This window comes from Pungitius pungitius, chromosome 14, assembly GCF_949316345.1.
Source record: "Pungitius pungitius chromosome 14, fPunPun2.1, whole genome shotgun sequence".
Taxonomy (NCBI): Eukaryota; Metazoa; Chordata; class Actinopteri; order Perciformes; family Gasterosteidae; genus Pungitius; species Pungitius pungitius.
In genome coordinates, this window is record NC_084913.1 from 6,267,947 (window position 1) to 6,289,081 (window position 21,135).

At 45.9% G+C, this 21,135-nt stretch overlaps 2 protein-coding genes across 2 annotated transcripts; one reads left to right on the forward strand and one right to left on the reverse strand.

Annotated features, from left to right (window-relative positions):
- Window positions 1-3,278: 3,278 nt before the first annotated feature.
- Window positions 3,279-9,028, reverse strand: ap5m1 (adaptor related protein complex 5 subunit mu 1). Its single transcript, XM_037486299.2, has 8 exons — window positions 8,821-9,028; window positions 8,021-8,681; window positions 7,693-7,920; window positions 7,487-7,626; window positions 6,572-6,657; window positions 6,362-6,474; window positions 6,060-6,156; window positions 3,279-5,971 (listed from the first exon to the last, which is right to left on the reverse strand). Exons 1-8 carry the CDS (start codon window positions 8,886-8,888, stop codon window positions 5,889-5,891), a joined length of 1,476 nt encoding a protein of 491 aa, XP_037342196.2. The 5' UTR covers window positions 8,889-9,028; the 3' UTR covers window positions 3,279-5,888.
- Window positions 9,029-9,093: 65 nt separating this feature from the next.
- On the forward strand, window positions 9,094-17,140 carry exoc5 (exocyst complex component 5). Its single transcript, XM_037486298.2, has 18 exons — window positions 9,094-9,274; window positions 9,611-9,705; window positions 10,802-10,949; window positions 11,077-11,271; window positions 12,665-12,729; window positions 13,019-13,047; window positions 13,139-13,248; window positions 13,372-13,416; window positions 13,523-13,663; window positions 13,747-13,829; window positions 13,906-14,115; window positions 14,221-14,368; window positions 14,474-14,582; window positions 15,294-15,414; window positions 15,531-15,617; window positions 15,708-15,816; window positions 15,977-16,192; window positions 16,630-17,140. The coding sequence occupies exons 1-18, from the start codon at window positions 9,248-9,250 to the stop codon at window positions 16,816-16,818; spliced, it is 2,127 nt and encodes a 708-aa protein (XP_037342195.1). The 5' UTR covers window positions 9,094-9,247; the 3' UTR covers window positions 16,819-17,140.
- The last annotated feature ends 3,995 nt before the right edge of the window (window positions 17,141-21,135 follow it).

Genomic DNA, 21,135 nt, shown 5'->3' on the forward strand with positions numbered 1-21,135 from the left:
GCGTTGCATTGATTCAGCAGCGATGACTTCTCCTCACCATCATAAATTATGCAACGCTTCTCTGTGCCGCACTTAGCTGACACATATACGCACCCGTGCACTGTAAGATTGAGAATGATTGTTTCAACTATTATTCATCCCCTTTCACATATTCACACAAACTCTGGTGGTATTGCACAGCCTAGCGATGTAAAGATGTTTTAACCGTAAAGCACGACAGTTTTTTTTAGTTTTAGATACTAAACTACTTTCTAGGACCTCACTAAGTGTTGCGTTGACATTTAGTTCAAATAGTGATCAGGAGTGTCAGGAGAATCATTTCTCAGTATTTCAGAAGCACCTTTGTCACACACACACACACACTCCCCAGAGTGGAAAACCACCAGCGTTGTTGTGGTCACTGGAGTGTGTAGTCGGTGAGGCGGAACCTCTGATGAAGCGTTTGCTGAGGTGACACTTTCAGCTAAATAACCGCAGAGCCATTTTATCATATTAAAATAAACAAGCCACTGTAGAAAGAACCAGAGGAATGTGTAGTGTTCAAATCATAGTTTTGTGATACGGAAGGTCTGTTGGAGGCTGATAAGCCTCTGCATTTATTCCCGGGGTTACACAAGGGACATGCCCCCCCCCCAAACAAACACACTTTTCAAGGCCGTATTAGATCCTTACACACAAAAAAACCAACATTCTATATATTTTTTATATACATGATAGCCGTTGATGTTTTTTCCATTTGATTTCAACACATCCATGAAAGGAAATCATTTATTGTTAAGCATGTTTTTTAAACGGACAGCGTTTTGGCATTTGGAATCTGAATGGTATAATATAACGATCATGAATGTAATCAATCATAAATTGCTCTTGTAGGCCTAGCTTTTGGCCCACAAGAGCAATATGATGACTCTGATGGCAGAGTGAGGAAAATAATGCTCTCTTTTTGCACATTTGAAGCTGGTTAGTCACGGGTCACTCTGCCCTCTCCATCTGCTAATCGTCGCGTCTGATTTTAGACAGGGTCATTCGAATGAGGCCATTTTCTCAGCGAATTAGCCTTAAATAAAAACAAACAATTGGGGGTGGAGGGGGGGGTGAATTTCCAAGTACTTACTTTTTTCTCTCAGTTAACAATTTCCCAAAGAAACTGTCTCGTCTCCCCCCCTGGGCTTTTCAAAGCGGAGAGAGGGTGCAGGGAAATAACAGGTTCTTTCAAGCATTAACTTCTGAGTTAGAAAGTAATCTGTAGGGAGCGTTGTCATGGAAACCTATTTCATTACAATGATGGAAAGTATGATGGCAGAGATGAAGTGCACACCTACTTTTTTTTTTTTTTTAATCAAAACCCAAAGTGTTTTTTTTTATACTTTGGCACCAGACGGATGTGCTACAGGACAAACATTGAGCTCTCAGGCAGAGGAGACGTCAAGATCACCAGGTTTGTTTGGAAGCAGCGGGAAGAAATAGGTCGCGATTTTAAACGTCTCTTTCCTCATCGGAGCGTTTTTAATGGGGGAGGCCAGAATGCAAAGAGAATCCACCACTTCATGGGAAAAGTCAATAAAAACAGGAGACCTACATGTCTACATGATGGGAAGACACTAAAAAAAAAGGTGGGGTTAGTAAATGAAAATTAACACCAAACTTGAAGAAAGATGAACTAATTTGAATTTAGCATTTCAGTTGGACGGCATTGGGGGAGGCTGTGAGACAATGGGCTCCACGGGCTCCAGACCGAGGCTGCGTAGCGTGGCTCCATGTGACAGCCTGCAAGCCGACGAGCCCCAGCTCCAGCCGCGATGGACGCTCCCCGCTCTGCCCGTCTCTGCGGAGCAGCCAGCAGCACTTCTGGGACAGAGGAAGACGCCGTTACCTCCGCGGAGACAAGACGTGACCACGTCCTCGCTCTCAGGTCAGTGCGTCTCCTGCCGTGCATTCAGCTCTCATTATTCTTTATCATTCTCTATTGTCATAGGGAGTCTGACACTATATAACCGGTGCTGGTACATGTGAGTGTGCTGGAGAAAATATCTCGCCAAAGTAACAATTCAAGCATCATTCACCCACATCCACCGTGAAGACCCCAGACCAACGGGGCACAATCCCCTAGTTTTGTTAACTACAACAGACTATTTGTGTTGCCTGATTCATACGAGACGTTTCTAATGTTTTCCATCCAGTGTTGGGACTCTTGCAGACTTAACTCTGCGTTATTGTTCCTGAATGGTTGTGATTTTTACCCAGACACGTCATTATCTCCCATGAGACACTGCAACCGTTGGCCTTTCACACAAGAACCGCCAAAAAAAACCTCCATGGAACGGTGCTAGCGTCACTTTACAAATGCTATCTCAAAAACAAAAAAAAGGAATTCATTGATTTTTTTTTGTAGGGCAGGGATTGCAGAGATGGGGGTGTCCACCTGTTTTCTACTATCGTCCGGACAGGAATGATCCAGGTAAAGCATCATGACAAAGTACCAACCATGAATAACTCAGATCATGCATTTTCATATTGAGGCAAAATGAAGGTGTGCAGCCGCTCTTGGGAGAGATGGAGGGAGAAGAGAGAGACAGCTGTGAGCCGGGAGAGTGAGCTTCTGCAGTCCCAGTGGATGTGATTACAGTGTTGGTGGGGTGGAAAGTAGAGGGGGGTGGGGTGGGGGGGGGGGGGGGGGGGGTCTACAGCCATGACTGGCCCGCAAAAGGATCTATTCTCAGGGTACAGGGAAAGAAAAAAACATTGAATATGTGAATATGCAGGTTTCTTGGAGTGGTAGAATAAGCAGTCAGATCCTTCACCATAATATATATATATACTTATACATACATGTTTTTTGCCCTACTGTCATCCTACCAAAGTAAAGGTTCATAGGTAGATTCCCTTAATTGGGACTGCTAACAACCGATGGACCTCTGAAACCTCATTGCACTCAACCTTTTCTTCAAGGGGACAAAAGCCCAAAAGTTATAGTAATAGTTTGTTCTTAGTTCTTAACAATGCATTATATGGTACAAGTTTATGATTATCTTAATGGAAACATTTAATTAAGAAGAAATGAAAACTTCTCTTAAGCACAGAATGTGGAGTTTCCACCACTGAGTTCTTGACTGTGTTGTTTCTAGGGAGGACTCCTGGAGGCCCTGACAGCCCTGAATCAAAAGGCTCATCGGGAAGTTCACCGCCGACGTGCCATAGAGCAAAGACATAAGGGGGTCCGCCCAGTTGGTGGTCTACCCTAACACCTAAAATACACAAAACCACCAGGGGGGGGGGGGGGGAACTTGGGGGAAAGGACCACATGAGGGACATCTTCTGGGATGACACCAAAGAAGAAAGTTTGGACCTCAAAAGTTCTGCCTCAACCCGTTGAAGAGAGACAGTCCAACCAGCAAAGCAAACAGCTGGTGTGCCCTGGGGATCAGATCACGGTCTTGGTCCAAGAAAAGACGTTATTCAGACAAAACACTAAAATAAGGACAACGAGTAAACCATCTTGCAATTTGAATAAACCTCTCGATGTGGATACCTCCTCCATGTCTGAGTGTATGACGCCCTCTATGGGTGGGAGCAGAAAGGACACTTGCCGTCGAGCCAGTGAGTCTGAAGCTCATTTAGCCGCACTAGAGTATTGATAGCAAACATCAGAAAATACATTATGAATTTAGTTCAAAGAGTTGCGATTCATATCAGCTTTGAAGCTTCAGCCTTATTACTAAGCATTTGGTATAGAAATAAAAACAAAAAGAATCCCTCAGTATAACGACATCCCATTATGTGTGAAGATGTAGCTCTCGAACAATAATTAGTCAGAAAACAAGAAACCGATAATTGCACCATTGTACTGCAAGCAAGCTCCCTGAGGCCGGCTTTTAAAGGGGTTCCAGATACGGAGAAGAACTGGACTCCAAATCAAACACCTGGGGACACAATGGCCAACAAAAGTCTGGTCCTGAGGCACAATGCGTGAGCTGAGCATTGCTGGGACCTCATCACACAGAAGGGGACATGGGGGAATTAAACATGCAAAGATTGTCTGGTAATGGTTGAACAGAATTATTTCAGTGAATGAAATGAGCATTAAAGTGTGTAAAAGAAGGGTTTGAATGTAACTTTATTGTATTCTACCACTGGGTGTCATTATAGGGTCAAGGGGCATAGAGAACTAAGGTCACACACTTAAGTGGATAACGGTAATAAAGTAAATATTTTGGAATGAAAGGTCATTTTGGAGTATTTAAGGCTTTACAACATTGCGACATAATAACGTGATTTTTTACTAATGTAGTTTGGACCGGGTTATTTCAATCATTATTTTGCATCCCTTGGTTGTAAATGTGTGTGTGTGTGTGTGTGTGTGTGTGTGTGTGTGTGTGTAAGAGTAAACAAGGATGAAAGTAAACCAAAAGACCTAAACAAAAGACCCCAAAAAGGTAAGAGCTGAAGGCACTGGAGCAGAACAACACATTAAAACGAGTACTACTTAGCGAGCCTTTCAATCAACAAAGCAAAGTCGGCCCGTGAGAGGCTGCTGACTGCAGACTGGAGGGGCCAGACTGACCACATATTGGGGTCTAACTGAGGAGATTTAGAGTGCCCCAACTCTTGAAAAAAAAAAAAACTGTCTCCTTTTCCAGTTCGCTAGCCAAACACAACTGGGCTTTAAAGCCAAATCATGGTGTGGGGGGGGTGGGGGAGCCGAGCGGTCTCTGTGTCTGCCACTCCGTGCCGCTACATAAAAAGAAGGTGAAGGATGCCGTGTGAGCAATTGGTTCCAATTGACAGAGGATTGGTCACGGTCAGCCTTCTGAGTGGAAATCCACGTGAGAATGTAGCATTTGGAGCAGCGAGGGGCACGAGGGGCCAACAGCGGACAATGAGGGCCCTCAGAGGAGTCTGGCTGCTGCGGAATAGCGGGGGCACAACCTCCGTTTGATTTAACCCGTCATCGGGCGGCTGTTTATTTACCTAAACGCAGCGGGAGGCGCAGCTTTCACAGGAGAAACGTAACCGAGCTTCATGGAATCCATCGTCGTTCCAAGAAATATAAACAGCGAGAAACGTCTTGAACTACGTGCTCTTATTTAAATACCATCTCTGTACTGTATTTTATTTGGATCTATAATGGCATAAAGTTCTAAAATGAACTATTAAGCATGATTGCAGAGGTGCCCCAATCAATTTCCATTCTTGTGACTTTTTCACCAATTAGGCCCGGCCCTTCTCTCTGAATGGGGCCGGCTGCTTTCAAGTCTCAGAGGGCCAGAAGGTCAGCGCTCAATCACAGTCTGGCTGGAGGGGTTGAGTGTTTGAACCAGCCACTAGTTGACAGGGCGGGGAAGGAGTCAAAAGGGGGAGTGGGGGGGGGGAGGCATGGACTCCTGCCAGCTCTAAAAGAGGAGTCTTTTGTAGCCAAGACACTGGCCAGAGCAGACAGGCCTTTCACAGCCCAGCCGCCCCTCTCATCCAGGCCCACAACAGCTGATGACAAGACCCCAGCTGCTAATTATCCGGCTGATAGAGGGTCACTGAAGTGGGACTGTCGGAGCGAGGGGTGGCCCTTGTGTTTGCAACGGGATGAATTGAAAGGGAGGGTGAAGGTTGTGGGATAAAAGTTGGGGACTACAGGAACAGGTTGTTGTTTTGGCTTTTTTTTTTTTATCCCTCCATCAACAAAATGAATACTTCTGCCAGTCAACGCAAAAATGATGAGATTATTATAATATCTACTAATCATTGACTTATCTAAATGTTTTTTTAATAGTTTAGCTCGGCAGTGACCACAGAACAGTTACATGTTTCACTGTTAACTATTTGCTCAACAGTTTTCAGTCTTGTTACGTCACAGTGAAGAGAGCACCTCTGAGCTGCTGAAGCACGTGTCCATGCTACAGCATCATCTGCCCAGACGATACCGGAGCAGTTCCACTTGAATTCCATATGAAGTACTCTTTGGATTGAAGTTCTCTAGCTGAAAAAAACAAGACAGAAGCTCTTTTTTAGTCTAAAAAAAATGGACATAATCAAATATGTTGATCATTAAACTATTGTGAGCTTACACGTCATGATCCGTGACTTGGCAGAGGAATACACCTGCACTGAATGCTGGTCAACACAGCACCCAGAGAGCGTCATGTCGGGCACTTTGAAATACAACTGTGAAGATAACAGGAGTGTAAATCACTTCGCAATCCAAGGATTATAGAGTAATAAATAACTGTTTTTACCATATCTCATTAGCGGTTTAAAAATTGCTGCAACTTTGTCTAGGTGTAAATAAACAAACTGGAGTAAAAAGGAAAGAATTACATAATTCACAGATCTCTCAGGCTTCTAAACAGCAAAACGTATATTAACTTACTTTGATATAGGCTGTAAGTTCTGTGCAAATAGGGTCCGTGGGTCCTGCCGTCGGCCCGGAAAAGCTGATCTTGCCCTCCATCGAGACCTCACGAGATTTAGGGAACTTTTGTCCTGAATATCAGTGAGAGAGGAAATGCATTTCAAGTGTACAGCTGCATTTAAGTTGATATTATGTATTAACATCAATGGTGAGCAGCACAGCGCCTACCCAGGCCCCAGACCAGGAGGTTCTTCTCCTTCGAAACGTCCATTTGTCCAGAGCTCACCTTCACTTCCACAACACCTATCTGATCCCTGCACAAGAAGCAGAGAGCACATTCACATGTTCGGGGCAGACATACTGATTAAAGAGGTGGGGTTCAATCACTTAAGAAAACAGACCGTATCATCTTCTCAGCTCTATGAGCAAAACTGAAATTTTTGCTCAAAAAACATGGACAACAGATTTTACAGAGTGATAGTGCAACTTTTCTGCAAATTGTGTGAAGTGAGTATTTTAATCACACAATTCCAAAAGATGGAGCTGATTTTGAGAATTGTAGATTATGTTATCTGGTTTACTTTTTTTTAATCAGTCTTTAAATGGAAGTTGGATGACTCATTGATTCAGTTAAGGTGAGACATTTATTAAAACCAATGAGGGGTTTTGCAAAACAGCAAAAAAAGCATCCTCTTTTATATATTGCAACGCCCACATGAGACACCATAATATATTTATTATGTATTAATGAAAGCTTCTCAGCAATAGCTATAATCAATGTCACTCAATACTGTGTTGTTTTCGATCTTTATAGCATTTTTCTTTAAAAAAAAGCAATTCTCTCAATGATGGATTATTTTGCCAGCTGAATTATCTTTACATTACTCATCTGCATAGCTAGTAAATATGTGCATTAGTAGAAAAAAAAAATGTTTGGCCAACTTTTAATTAGATTTGAAAACTATCCAAATCATACATTAATGAATGTATAATTCTCAAGTATTAAAACTGACTGTTTTTTCTAGACAGATCATAGGATAGAACTTCAAATATCGCATTGATTTAAAAAAACAAACACCTTTAAACAGGAAGCAAACGCTGGCAGGTGCTTGGGTAAGATAAATGACCTCTTTTGCTACGCACCTGTTAAAGAATGGCATGTGTGCCTCACAGTACTCAAAACTGTTCTTCACACTCTCGTGAAGTTTGAGGGTCACGGACACATACAGCTGGTTCTCTTCTTCCCTCAGTTGGTAAGAGCCGAGGATAGGGGGAACCGGTACCTGAAGAAAATATCATAGAATTCACTTGTGACATTAACACGAACCAGTCGTATGTACGTTTAATACCTGGGATGTATAGCTGCATAGCCTGAAGGGCTCCAGAGGAGGAGAAAAGGGGAACTTGTACGGTCCAGAGAAAGCAGAGCCGTCACAGTTATCCACACTGCTGGCAGTCAGAATACAAGAATCCAGAGAGGTCACACAAGGGTGGACCAGGATGTCCTGTAGTGGCGAACCATTTGGTGGCAGCGTGAGGGTCACGGTCACATTTGGGAGCACGCCTTCCACTTCACACTGTTATCATAAAGACGAAAAGAGTAGCATGAAGGAAAATAAGGAAACATGCGAAAATAGTCCCGGGCATTCTTTGCTTTCCTTTCAACTGGGCTCTTACTTTGCACATCACGGTGCCGTAAACATCCCACAGGTCCGGCCTGCTGCGGTTACCATACTGCATGGAACGCACAGTTTCTTTGAGTGCCACGTTCACCACAGCTCGGCCGCGGTGGAGCCCCGTCTTCCAGAATGGCTGCTTCTGGCTCCCGGCGGGAGTGGGCACCGCGGATGCAGCAGGTGCCCCCGAAACGGGCACGTCCAGCGGCGTGCCAAGTGGACAGACCTGTAAGAGTAAAGATGGAAGCATGGCCAAGCGAGAGGCCAGCCCCTCGTTATCAGGCTTTCCCCCAGAGCCAAGGAGAAAAGTCTGCAGGCCTGCCAAGAGTGTTAGGCCCTGGGAGACAGACAGCAGGCTGGCAAGGGGAGGCCGCGGCTCTGCGGGGGCATCCACTATGGGCAGGCAGGCCAGGGTAAGAGGCCCGCGGGAGATGGCCAAAACTGGCCAAAGTATTCCCTTTCCAGGACCGTCAACACACAGCTCCAGGGCTGGTGATCGCTGACGATGTAGGCAATCATCTCTGAGAGCCACATAGTACTTGTCCGAGTCTGAAAGTCCGAGCTCAGTGAGCAGGAGCTGCAGCACACTGTGGTCTTCTGGGACTGCTACGTATGAGGAACCTGCGAGGCTCTTTGCGCGGTGCTCAACGGTAGCAAACCTCCTGTGGGGGGGGGGGGGGGGGGCATTATGATACGAAATTAGGTATGCGAGCAGCGAGAACAGCAGATATTAATACTAAACTGCCCCAAACACAATTGTAAACAAGGTTACGACACAGATTGCCCCTCACGTGACGTTACCTTGTGAAGCGTATTGACACATGTTCTCCCTTCTCGTGAGAAATAATCCACAACGCGCGCACACTCATTTGTCTGGCTGCACTTCTGTCCTCTACTTCGACGTTAAAATTCGCATCCTATAGGTACAGTTTTTAAAATAAAATGTTCCGTATGAATTTGATCAGCGCAGCATTTTACTTCCTGCTTCTGTCTCACGTGACAATAATCACCCAATCACGCGACATCCGCGCTTGCGCAGTTGCCAGCATTTATTTCCACCCTTCTCCACCCATACAGGAAGCTGGACTGCTAAAACGCTAACGCTAGCTGTCAACAAAGGGCGAAACTGTACGAAATCGGTGAATCCATGTGGAATACGGCGGTATTGCGGATTCCGAGAGCCTTCCTCTAAATTTAATTTCCCTGCGGTGCAAGTTGAATCCGGAACATGGCGACAACACCTCAGCTGTTCGAGGTAAAAATGACTGCTGCACCGGAAAGCTGTGTTAGCTGCCAGGCTAAAGCTCGCTAACTATCGTTCACGGTTAAACGGCACCGAGTCGTTTTTCCCGATTTTGAAAAGAGGATTAGCGAGGTCCCACGTCGCTGTTATTAAATGTAGAGAATAGATCGGAATATAGAGTCAATGTGATTGACAGTTCGTGTGCAGTAGAAGACGGATGCTGTAAAACGTCACAGAAGTGTGCAGCCTTAAAATGACATCGTTCTTCTAATGTTTCGGGTGTTTTGCTGATTTTATTGTGGTGCGAGGCAACAATCTGTGCACTCACTAGCTTCTCTGCCCCTTCAGGAGCCCTTTGATGCAGATGAGTACATCGAGAGGTTGGCATGGAGGACACCTGGGGGAGGCTCCAAAGGAGGAGCTGAGGCATTTGACCCCAAAAGGTACTGACGGTGCAAAACATATTTAGTGTACACATCCTCTGAGCATCAGTCTGTCAAACACTAGAATATGATTAGTACTTACTTTACTTACTTTAAAACGGTTTTGTTCAGAACTTTTTTTTTTAATTCCAATTTCCACTGAATTTAACTCTTCGGTCTTCAGTCAGGTCATGCTAATAAACCAAAAAATGACCATCTCTGTTCAGATCATATTGTTACTTTTGCCACAGCGTGCCAAAAGCATATGAAGCGTTTGAATGGGTCAGGAGCCAAAAAATGGGATTTAGCTTTCAACACCTAATGCCTTAAAAATAATTCTATATGTGATCAATTTAAAGTCCTTATAAATAAATGAAGATTTACTAATTTTCAGCCGCCGGCCTCAACTTGCTAAACCCTCGGAGTGAAACCTTGTGCGCTTACTAAAGCCATCATCTTGGTCCCTCAAATGCTTTCGTGTGGGTTTGGAGAAATACAGGACCCTAGATTTTGTTATATAGTATATTCACAGGGCCCAGTTACTTCTTGCAAGTAAAAATGCCATAACAGTTTAACTATACTGTGGATCCTTCCTGCCTTATCTACTTCCTCCACAAAACGGTCGCCACCACCTCCTCTGAAGCTCTTAGAGACGAGCCAGAGACAACGTATCTGTGGAGGGCCACCACACTGTGACTCACCAGCCAGTGAATGAGTGTCTATTGGGAAGGGATGGGAGATGTCTTTAAGCTGTAGCCAGTGCAGAGGGAATTAGTCAAGAGATTATACACTCATCATTTTGGGATGTTTCCTAGTCGGTGAAATGTGGTGCTGACTTGGAACATTTGCTGTACAGTCCTGATGGCACTTTATAATGCAGCTGACGAAGTAGCTAGTTTTCAGAGCTTCTTAAGCCTGGGGACCCGGGCGTAAAGCCTCCGGCACTGTTCTGTAACTAACTAGAACTACAACTGTGTGTTCCGTGGGACAGATTTAACCTTGGGGGGTACCCAATTACTCCTCCAGAGTAATACCGTCCTTTTGTGTTTCAACCTGTAGTGCATGTGGATAAGACCAGTGTGAAGTTCTTGATTGTCTTCCTTTTCCTCTGTGATAGGCTGTTGGAGGAATTCGAGAACCACATCGAAGAGCTGAAGCAGTTGGACGAGAAGATCCAGCGGCGAGTGGAGAAGCTTGAGCATCAGTGTCACCGCGAGGCCAAGGAATTTGCCCACAAAGTGCAAGACTTGCAAAAAAGCAACCAGGTGGGTTGTATGGTCACGCCGCCAATCGCGCGTACCTCCAATGTCGTCGAGCTTTATGGCGTTCTTTCATTCATCGCGTGCCTTTTTTGTCTTTTCTCTGCGTTCCCTCGGCTCTTTGTCTATGCAGGTGGCCTTTCAACATTTCCAGGAGCTTGATGAGCACATAAGCTATGTGGCGACAAAGGTTTGCCACCTTGGCGACCAGCTGGAGGGGGTGAACACGCCTCGGCAGAGGGCCGTGGAGGCTCAGCGTCTAATGACCTACTTCAACGAGTTCCTGGACGGGGACCTACGCAGCGATGTCTTCAATAACCCCGACAAGGTGAGTGTTCTGCATACGCCTTCTTTTAACTTTAGCGGAGGTGTGTGTCTGTGTTTGTGTGTGTGTGTGCGCGCATTGACGAGGACCCTCACTGTGACACAGCTGGAGGTGAGAATAAAAAGGATTATGAGGTAAACCGTCCATATTAATTTGTCAAGTTTATCCCTTTAGTTGGATCCCAGGGCTAATTTGGATTAATCAACTGTCATTTGCTGTTTGACAATGGCTGGATGATTGACTAGTATGCATGTCAACATGCTCATGTCAACCCTAATTACACTTTTTGGGAGCGAGAATTTGGTTGGTCCTCAGCTTTGGTTTTGCATTACAACAGCAAAGAGCTTGTGGCATTGTGGTGCATGTAGGGGCGGTGATAACATGCATGCATGCAGGAAGATGACTTTCACAGGTTTACTTAGCTCCTGCCTACACAGGGACCATTTTCATTTAAGACAAGTGAACCCATTAAAGTTTGATTTTTGCAGTTTTCTAAGTGACCGCAGAAAGATGCTTCAGATTAACTCCCGTTAGTAACACCATTTAGTGGATGCAAAGCGTCGAGTCTTTGGGGGGGGGGGGGGGGGTCAATCCCAGAGACGAGAGCCGGAGATGCAGCTAGTTTTCCAGAGAGGCATGCAGAAATATCTGGTCAGATTCCTTTTTTTTTTTTTCTTCTTCTTTTCCTGAGCATACCTCCAGACGAGGGGGAAAGAGGAAAGCTGCAAGTGAATAGCTGAAGGGGGATGGCTTTGCTAATCCTTCTGAAAGGGAGGGCTGGGCCGCCAGCGTGGAGACAAGTGCTGCTAAACCCTGACTGCAGGGAGACGGCTACATTACTTACATGGGATTTAGCTAATCTTAGCTGGGGGACAGATACTTAGAAAACCTTCGCCGAGCAGAAAGGCTGGATCCTCCTCACGGGAGCAGAGTAATGATGTTAGCTGAGGCAGGCATCTGCGGGAACAGAGGAGTTGCGGACGGCGGGCCTTTCGTAGGTCCGGGGCTTTTTCAGCCAGTGTGTATGTCGGGGAGGGGGGTGGGGGGGGGGCTCTCAACGGGGCCCCCCATTTTTTTTTTTTTTTTTTTTAAGACAGCCATCCCTGGCCGGACAGATTATTGAAGGCGATTTAGACTCCTGTGGGATTACAGGCCATTCAGAAAAGGCATGCCAATATAGCCTCGAATGTGCTGCTAAGTCAGGACTGCTGCCGCCGACGCCCAGGTGAGCGCAGCCGGTCTGTTATCAGCTCCCTGTTCAACATGGGGAGGTGGAGAAGGGCAGCCCCCCCCACCAAGTGGGGACAGCGCCGGGCGGCCTGCCGCCTTTCTGTCTGGATGTCCACCTTTTTTTTTAATGGTCCTGTCGTTCTCTCTCTCTCTCCCTCACCTTCAGATTAAGGAGGCCGCTGATATAATTCAGAAGCTGCATCTCATTGCCCAGGAGCTGCCATTCGACAGGTGAGTCAGGCATCCCGGAGGCAGCTGTAGACAAGAGCAGTGTCAAAGAGGGGGAAGGTGGAGTATTAGTGGTGTAGATTATTCCCCACAGTGTAGGCCCAGCACCTGATCATATTACATTACATGTCATTTAGCTGACGTTTTTATTAAAAGCGACTTGCAATAAGTGCATTTCAACCGTAGATATCAAGTATTCTGTTTCAATGTCCACAAATTAAACATCTATTAACCTGTGTGATACCAATAACATGATAAAGAGCACATTTCTTTTCCTTTTGTCCTCTGACAGATTTGCAGATGTCAAGGCAAAAATTGCAAGTAAGTTAAAGAAGAAAAAAAAATGGTGTCCCCATTACAAATACAGAAGAAGTTATGTACAAATGACAGTATTGTTTGCGTTATTTCCCAGGTAAGTACCACGACCTGGAGAGGCAGTTGATCCAGGAGTTCACAGCTGCACAGCGCAGGGGGGAGATTGGACGTATGCGGGAGGTGGCAGCGGTTCTATTACATTTCAAGGTGACCAGAACCAATCAAAGACTAGATTTTCATTTTAGTCTAACCCCTCAGTTTTTGATAGTGGGGTTTGTTACTAGCTTCAGTGTATACTGTACTGACTTGCAGTGGATCTTTTTGTTGTAGGGCTACGCGCACTGTGTGGATGTCTATATCAAGCAGTGTCAGGAAGTGAGTGCAAAAAGTTTCGCTTGTACATAATATTCCACTTTTTTGTTTGTCAGTAATACCCTCAGACTCCTGGTTTACCGTTTGTTTGGGGGGGGCCTTTGTCTAGGGGGCCTACCTGAGGAACGATGTGTTTGAGGACACTGCGGCCCTCTGCCAGAGGGTCAACAAGCAGGTGGGCGAGGTCTTCAGCAGTCCAGAGACGGTGATGGCCAAACTCATTCAGAACATCTTTGAAAACAAATTGCAGGTATTTCTATTACTTCTCCCTTTTTTTTGTAGCTATATTTAGACATGTCTCGCTTGTTATATTTAACATCTTTCTGTCTGCAGAGCCACGTCAGAGAGAAACTGGATGGAACGCGACACTCGGACGTGGAGCAATACCTTAAGAACCTCTATGATCTCTACACCAGGTATCTCCTCTCTGGTTTTGATTCACTCTCTGTTGTCACGGTGATGTTGTGTTTACATTTCTGCTCCTTTCACCAGGACCACCGCATTGGCCACTAAACTGGCTGAGTTCAACCTCGGCTCAGACAAGCACACTTTCCTGTCTAAGCTGATAAAGAGCATCTTCTCCTCATACCTCGAAAGCTACATTGAGATCGAGAAGGAATACCTTCGCACTAGAGGGGCCTTGATTCTGCAGCGCTACTACGACTCCAAGAATCACCAGAAGCGCACCATTGGCACCGGCAGGTGCGCTTTGGGTTTCATTTAGGATTAGGACTCATTATTTATTTTACGAAATTGTAAGACTTAACGGTAACATCAACAAAAATCCCCTTCTGTGTCTTTCTACAGTATCCAAGAACTGAAGGAGCGGATCAGACAGCGCACTAACCTCCCCCTCGGCTCCATGGTTGACACCCATGGGGAGACCTTTCTGTCTCCAGAGCTAGTTGTAAACCTGCTGCAGGAGACGCGTCATGCCTTTGAGCGATGCAACAGGGTGAGGCGCGATGGATTGCTTTTTTTCCGCCGATTGCAGTATGAAGAGTAAAAACTGCAGGGCTAAATGTGTTGTTCCCTTTCGGGGTAATTTTTTGGGGCACAGCTTTCAGATCCTTCAGACCTGCCCAAGAATGCCTTCTCTATCTTCCTGCTGCTGGTCGACCATCTGTGTGTGGATCACATTGACTACGCTCTAGAGATTGGCCTCTCAGGTACAGACAATTGAGCTCATTCCAACCCACGATCTCTGGGTGAAGAACGGTGCCACACTGCTCACTTGAGTTCAAAGCAGGGACATTTAGAAATAACATTTTTGAATGGATGCGGGCCAAAGGAAAGCCTCTGCTTTGTAGATCAGGCAGCCCAGCGTCGCGGAATCTACAGCGATCCGGATATTCTGGTAGTTCATGTCGACTCAGAGACAGAAATTAGAAAACGTCCGTGCACTTCGTGCAAGTTTACATTCTAATCCCAGTTATCATGTTTCACATGATGCACACCTGGAATGTCATATAGTGAGTCAGTGGTGAATATATGTATAATACACACACAATGTATTTTAGTCTGATCATTCCTGTGATTATCAAACCCAGACTGCTAACAATAAAAACGGTAGAGTTTGCAATAGATGGTTTTCTATTTAGATCATGCGTTGTTCTTTTTCATTTGAGATTTGTCATACAGGGAGTTGTGGCTGAATGTAGGATGTATTTGTTTATTTTTAGTCTGCTACACCGGATTAAATAATGATGTTCTTTCATCTTCCAGTGCTGCCTTTATAAGGAATATAAGGAAAGAAATGCACCACTGATGTTTATAACCCATATAGAGAAGGCGACGTGGCATCCTGTGAATCCTAAGGATTCACCATTTCACATTTTTATTTTTATTTTACCTGGACTCCTACACTCTCTCGTTGACAGCAATTCCCTCATCGGATGCCAAGAATGCCAACCTCTACTTCCTGGACGTCGTTCAACAGGCCAACTCTATCTTCCACTTGTTTGACAAGCAGTTTAATGACCAGCTCATGCCTCTCATAAGGTCTGTTCAAGGTTAAATGTCGCACAGTATTTGATTATTGCAGCCACTTCAATCAACACATACTCTTAAAAAACATAAAAGGGAAACTTTTAAATTGTACCTCTTTCCTTCTCCAGCTCCTCTCCAAAGTTGGCCGAGTGCCTGCACAAGAAGAAAGAGGTGATTGAGCAGATGGAAGTGAAACTGGACACAGGAATTGACCGGTCAGTTTGTTAAGCTGCTGCTGCACGTCACGTGTTTCAAATGTCACCAAAACCCGTAATTGTTCTAACGGGTTTTTCTGCTCCACACAGAACAATAAACTGCATGGTGGGCCAGATGAAGCACATCTTGGCGACGGAGCAGAAAAAGACAGATTTCAAGCCCGAGGACGAGAACAACGTCATGATCCAGTACACCACAGTAAGACATACGAGGCCTCTGCTTCAAATCCGCAGAAAGTGACTTGCAAATCACTTCCATCTGTTCCCTTGCTCTTGCTCGAATTACCTTTCTGTATTCGTCAGCATGTTTTTCCTGTGTGTCTCACCACCCCCTCCCACCCCCCCCCCAACTTCGTCAGGCTTGCACCAAGGTATGCGCCTACGTCAGTCGGCAGGTGGAGCATGTGCGGAAGTCCATGGACGGGAAAAACGTGGACACGGTGCTGACCGAGTTGGGCGTTCGTTTTCACCGGCTCACCCACGAGCACCTACAGCAGTACAGCTACAGCTCAATGGGAGGCATGCTGGCCATCTGCGACGTGGCTGAATACCGACGATGCGCCAAGGATTTCAAGGTGAGCGAGGGGGGGAGAGATGGGGGGGGGGAGGCGGGTCCAGGATATACGGTTCACGGAGCTAAACGAGCATCCTCCAAACAACGACCCTCGTTATGTCTGTTGTCGCATTGAGTAGTTGTGTCAATTCAGGGGGGGGGGGGGGGGGGGGGAAAACTCTATCAGTGTTGGATTAATTTACACGCTCAGTAAATACAAAGAGGCCTCTAACTAAGAATTCTTTTTATTATTGCTTGTATATTATCATGCAGAAAAGATGCCAATTGTCACATGGGAGATCCTGCAACCTTTTTTAAACCATATAAAAAAGATTCATTATGTAAAATGATTCATTATGATTTGTCATGATAGGTTTGCGCATGTGTGAAAGGGAAATAAACTTGGTTACACTGTAATACATCTCATCTGATATAATACCCGAGTGTACTGTTCTCCAGGTTCCTTTGGTGCTGCAGCTCTTCGACACACTTCACGCCCTCTGCAACCTCCTGGTGGTTGCCCCTGACAACCTGAAGCAGGTTTGTTCAGGTGAGCAGCTGACCAATCTGGACCGAAACCTCCTGCACGCCTTCGTCCAGCTCAGAGTGGACTACCGCTCGGCCAGGCTGGGCCGACACTTCAGTTAACGACTATTCGAACACCTCGCTGCCCTCCGTCCAGAAACCCACGCTTTGCAGAGACGATGCACCTTGAAGAAACCACTCCTTCTGCAGAGAACGCGTCGGCCCGGCTCCGGCACAAGGACTCCGCCGGGGTTGCTTTGTACACCGGGGAGACAAAAGGCTACTGCTCCTTGAATGTGGGAAATGTGCATTTCACCTTTTTTCATTGTCTATTTCTTCGAGCGGAAGAGATCTAACTGTCAATTGACTTAATATTTCATTTGTTTTTAAATACTAATCTATCACCAAATCACAAGGCTAAACCTTCTGACATGTTATAGTAAATGGACAACATGGATTTCTCTGCTCATGTAAAACATTTTTTTTTTTTTTTTTTTTTTTTTTTTTTTTTTTTTAACTATTATTGTGCCAAATATATAAATTCTGTTGCTGCAAGTGTGCACAGAAATGGACCCCTGGAGCTGCTGTAAAGGGAGTTTGTTAACATGCTGTAAGGACAGACATCAAGTCTGCAGTAGCACTGTGTATTGGAAACGGCCACCCTTTGTAATGAGGTGTAGGGGGGCCTGACGGAGACAGCCCCACCAAGCATGAGCCACAGAGGCCCGTCTGGCTAAGAGAGACACATGACCACCTCTCTGACCTCTAACCACAAAGTAGAGGTCAAGAGACCATCACAGAGAAGTGTGATCTGAACTATTAACAGGTCTGAGAACCTCTCCGGAGGTTTGGGTGGTCCCCCTCTTCGGCTAAGATGACTGGTGTGATGGGTCAGTGAGTATGTGTCCCTGTAATTGCACAGATCAACACTTGCTCATCCAAAGACATGGTCGGCTTGATCTGCAGTGTTTCTGGGTCAGGGGACATTAAAATGTTGCCCTTTACTGATTAAGGGAACAACCTAGAGAGCGAGGACCTCTTCACACAGGGCTTATTTGGTCTCAGTCACTGTCTTCTGCACTTAAAAAAAAAAAAAGAAGGCAGATGTCCTTGTTGCCTCAAACTGTCTGTGACGCAATGCTGCTCCAACTGTACTGCTGTTTACTTTAATTAGTGACTCATTAAAAAAGAAAAGTTGCATTTTATGATCATCACCCTTTTTTCTGAACATTCTTCATAAACGGGGGAGCTGCAAATGGAAGGTTGGCACCGCAGTCTCTCGAAGAATGTCCCTTTACAAAAGCGAGATGAAACAGTCGCCCTTTTCTATGGAAGTCATCAAGTATTCATGGGAATTCTAGTCTGCAGAGTAAAGTTATTTCTTAGACTTCAGGAAGTGAGCAGAGCCGCAGGGGATTAGATATCTAGGAGTTGATGAATTGTGTGCCGCAGTCATGGACTGGGGAGAGCCGGGGGCGATAGAGACGCCTGAGAGCTCAGTTCCAGCTCCGGCTGGTTAGTGTTGTGTAGAATGTACACACGGTGCTGTGCAAAGTTCAAACAACATAATTAATTAGGCTAATATTAATATTATCAATGCCACATGAATTCAATTCTCTCAGCCCTAATCACAACTGGATAGCTTGTAAAAATTATTTTGTTAGGCCCTGATGCAAACAGCGTGTCCTTTCCAAACATTTGAAAACTATTTGTTTTCGCCTGCGATTAATGTGCACGATGCAGGGAAGGCTTGTGGGGGGGCGGGAGGGGGGGGCGCACAGCCGGGCCGGGGCCGATAACTGGTGTGGAGACGGAGGCAGATGCGCATCCTGGCCCCAGGGACTCCCAGCACAGCCACATGGAAGAGGCGGAGGGATGGGGGGTTTTTTTGGGGGGGGGGGTGTTTGAGCAGGTGGAGGGGATTAGCAATAGTGTCAATACTGGCGAGCTGGATAAGACTGCCCTCTCGTAACTCGTCGGTTTTGAGCGGCTCTCGCCTGCACGTTCAGACGCACGAAGGCGCCAACGCGTACAAAGACGAGAGGAGAGCACGAGGAGACGGAAATGCATCTGGGGGAGAACTGACCGTGGGCAAGTCGTTCAGGTTCCACAAGCATTCTACTTTTACTAGTTTCACATCCAAATCCAGATCCTAGGAAACCATCATAATACAATAATCAGCGACCTGTACAGTCATTTTGAGCCATGGATCTGTAAGTTAAGACCTCAAGATGTTGACGCAATGCATCCGTCATTGAGAAAAGACATTCAGCTATGAGGTACAAATAAATCCTAATAAAACACACCATTTGAAAATAACCGAGCCCCTTTTTTCTAATGACCACTGATGCCCCTCATTTGTTTGACCCTCTTTCCTGCACCTCCATTGTCTCATTTTCCAAATCAACCATACTTTCTCTTTCTTTCCAGTCTTTCTGCACTACAACAGGCTGGTCCTCCAACATCCCACAAATCCTCGCTTTCGGCGCATTGCTGCCGCCCCAACTAGGCCGGCCCTCCCTCTGCCTCCTGGAGCACTGACAAAAAAGCATTACAGCAGTCAATCCATGTCAACAACAGCTTTGCTTAATTCCTGCTAAACACGTTTAAACTAAATCTTCACCTAATGATGCATAATGATTTTCTCTTTAGTGTGCTGGCGGCTAGCATCGATTTTGGGGGTTTGTTTTACCCGCCATCGGCAAAGCTGACGGCGGTGGTCTTAACTGTAGCAGACGGAGAGGGACGGTCAGGTAATTGTGACGAGACACAAAAGAATTAGAAATCGTGCGATAGGTGTGATCAGCGTCAATGGAAAAAAAAAAAAAACGGGCATCCACGGAGAGCGCTTTGTCCTTTTTTCAATCTATTCTTTAGGAGACTTTCCCGATGTGGGCACGCAGCCAGGTCCTCTGATGGGATGCAGATGTTGCCCCGGCCTTGACCTCCTGCCCATACGATGCCGGGGCCAAAACGGCACAGGTGCCGCGCCACCTTCGGTCTCAGGCAGGCGGGAGCTGTGCTGTGCAGGATGTGAACGTTGCCAACTCTGCTCCTCTGCTCACTTTCCTCCTCATCGAGGTCTAGTCTGATACTCTCCCTTGATTCCTGCAATAATACACAACTGTCCTTTCCATGATGCAAAACTACTGTCCTTTTTTTTTTTTTGGGTCCACCCTCCCCCATGCCTTCTCTGCAATAAGAACACTATTAATTCTGTGGCGTGGTGGAGTGTTTCCTGGCCCGGTGCCTGTGCCTCGCTCCCTCTCTCTTGGCCGGGTCTGTCTGGTTGACTGCTCCACAGGAACAGACTGGCACTCTAGCTGAGGGCTCCAGGGTCTGCACACACAATCCACTAAACATGTCTCTGTGTGAGGAGCTGCACTCTTTCCGAGAACTACAAGTCCCGATTTACCACGAATGAAGACTATTTCATAAATTGTTGTAAAAATGAATCATGTTTGATATTACTTGTAATTATTATTATTATTATTAATAATGTCTATGACTATCATTTTAGCGCAATGTAATTATTAATTAAAAGTGCAAAATTGAACATTGCTATTTTTATCTTGATACACGCCCGATGCTTATAATCTGACAAATTGGCCGATGTACAAAAGTACATTAAAAAGCATACTGTATACGGAACATATTAAAATCACACAGCACAAAGAACAAATTGATTGTGGCGGTTAAGCGACTTCGCTGCTAAACACATTCACTCACGGGGCAAACAAGCATCTGTTAGTTTTGTAAAGGCCTGTGGCCCCCCTAACCCACTGATGTTGAACCAAGCCTGCACACATTGCCAGAGAAAACAAATGAGGTCTCCCTCTCCTCCTCTGAAGATGAAACACTGCATCACCAAAGCATGTGCATTTGTCTAATCAAGCTTTTGCCTGCGGGCCGCGCTGAATGTAAATGAACAGCGTGCGCCAGCCTCGATCTGTGCTCAGGCTGCCTGGCGTTTGATGATGAAATGGCTGCGGTGAGCGTCCGACAGAAGGGGGCACTCGTGCTCCAGTGTTGCTCCGCTCCCCCTGCGGAGCCCTCTCCTCCTCAGAGCTCCTCACAATGGGGATCTGCCTGAGGGATGGGATGGCGGGTGGGGGAGGGGGGGGGGGTTGCCTTTTTAGGTCTGTGAGCGCATATCCCTTAATCCCAAGCCATGATTGACAATCATGATTTAGGGTATATGGTGTCCCATTCTAATCCACGAGCAATGATTTCATTTGCATACCTTCCATGCGTGGCCTCATTTTTGGGGAGGAAACGGCTGCCTTTGTATGTGATACAGAACGAGGGAAAAGCTGAACAGAGCGCGAGATACGGAATGAGGAGGAGAAAAGAGAATGGATGAGGGAATGTTTCTGTTTTTTCTTCTTCTTTTTTTCTCTTCTCCTCTTTTTGCCAGAAGGGAGATGATAGCAGTCGCCT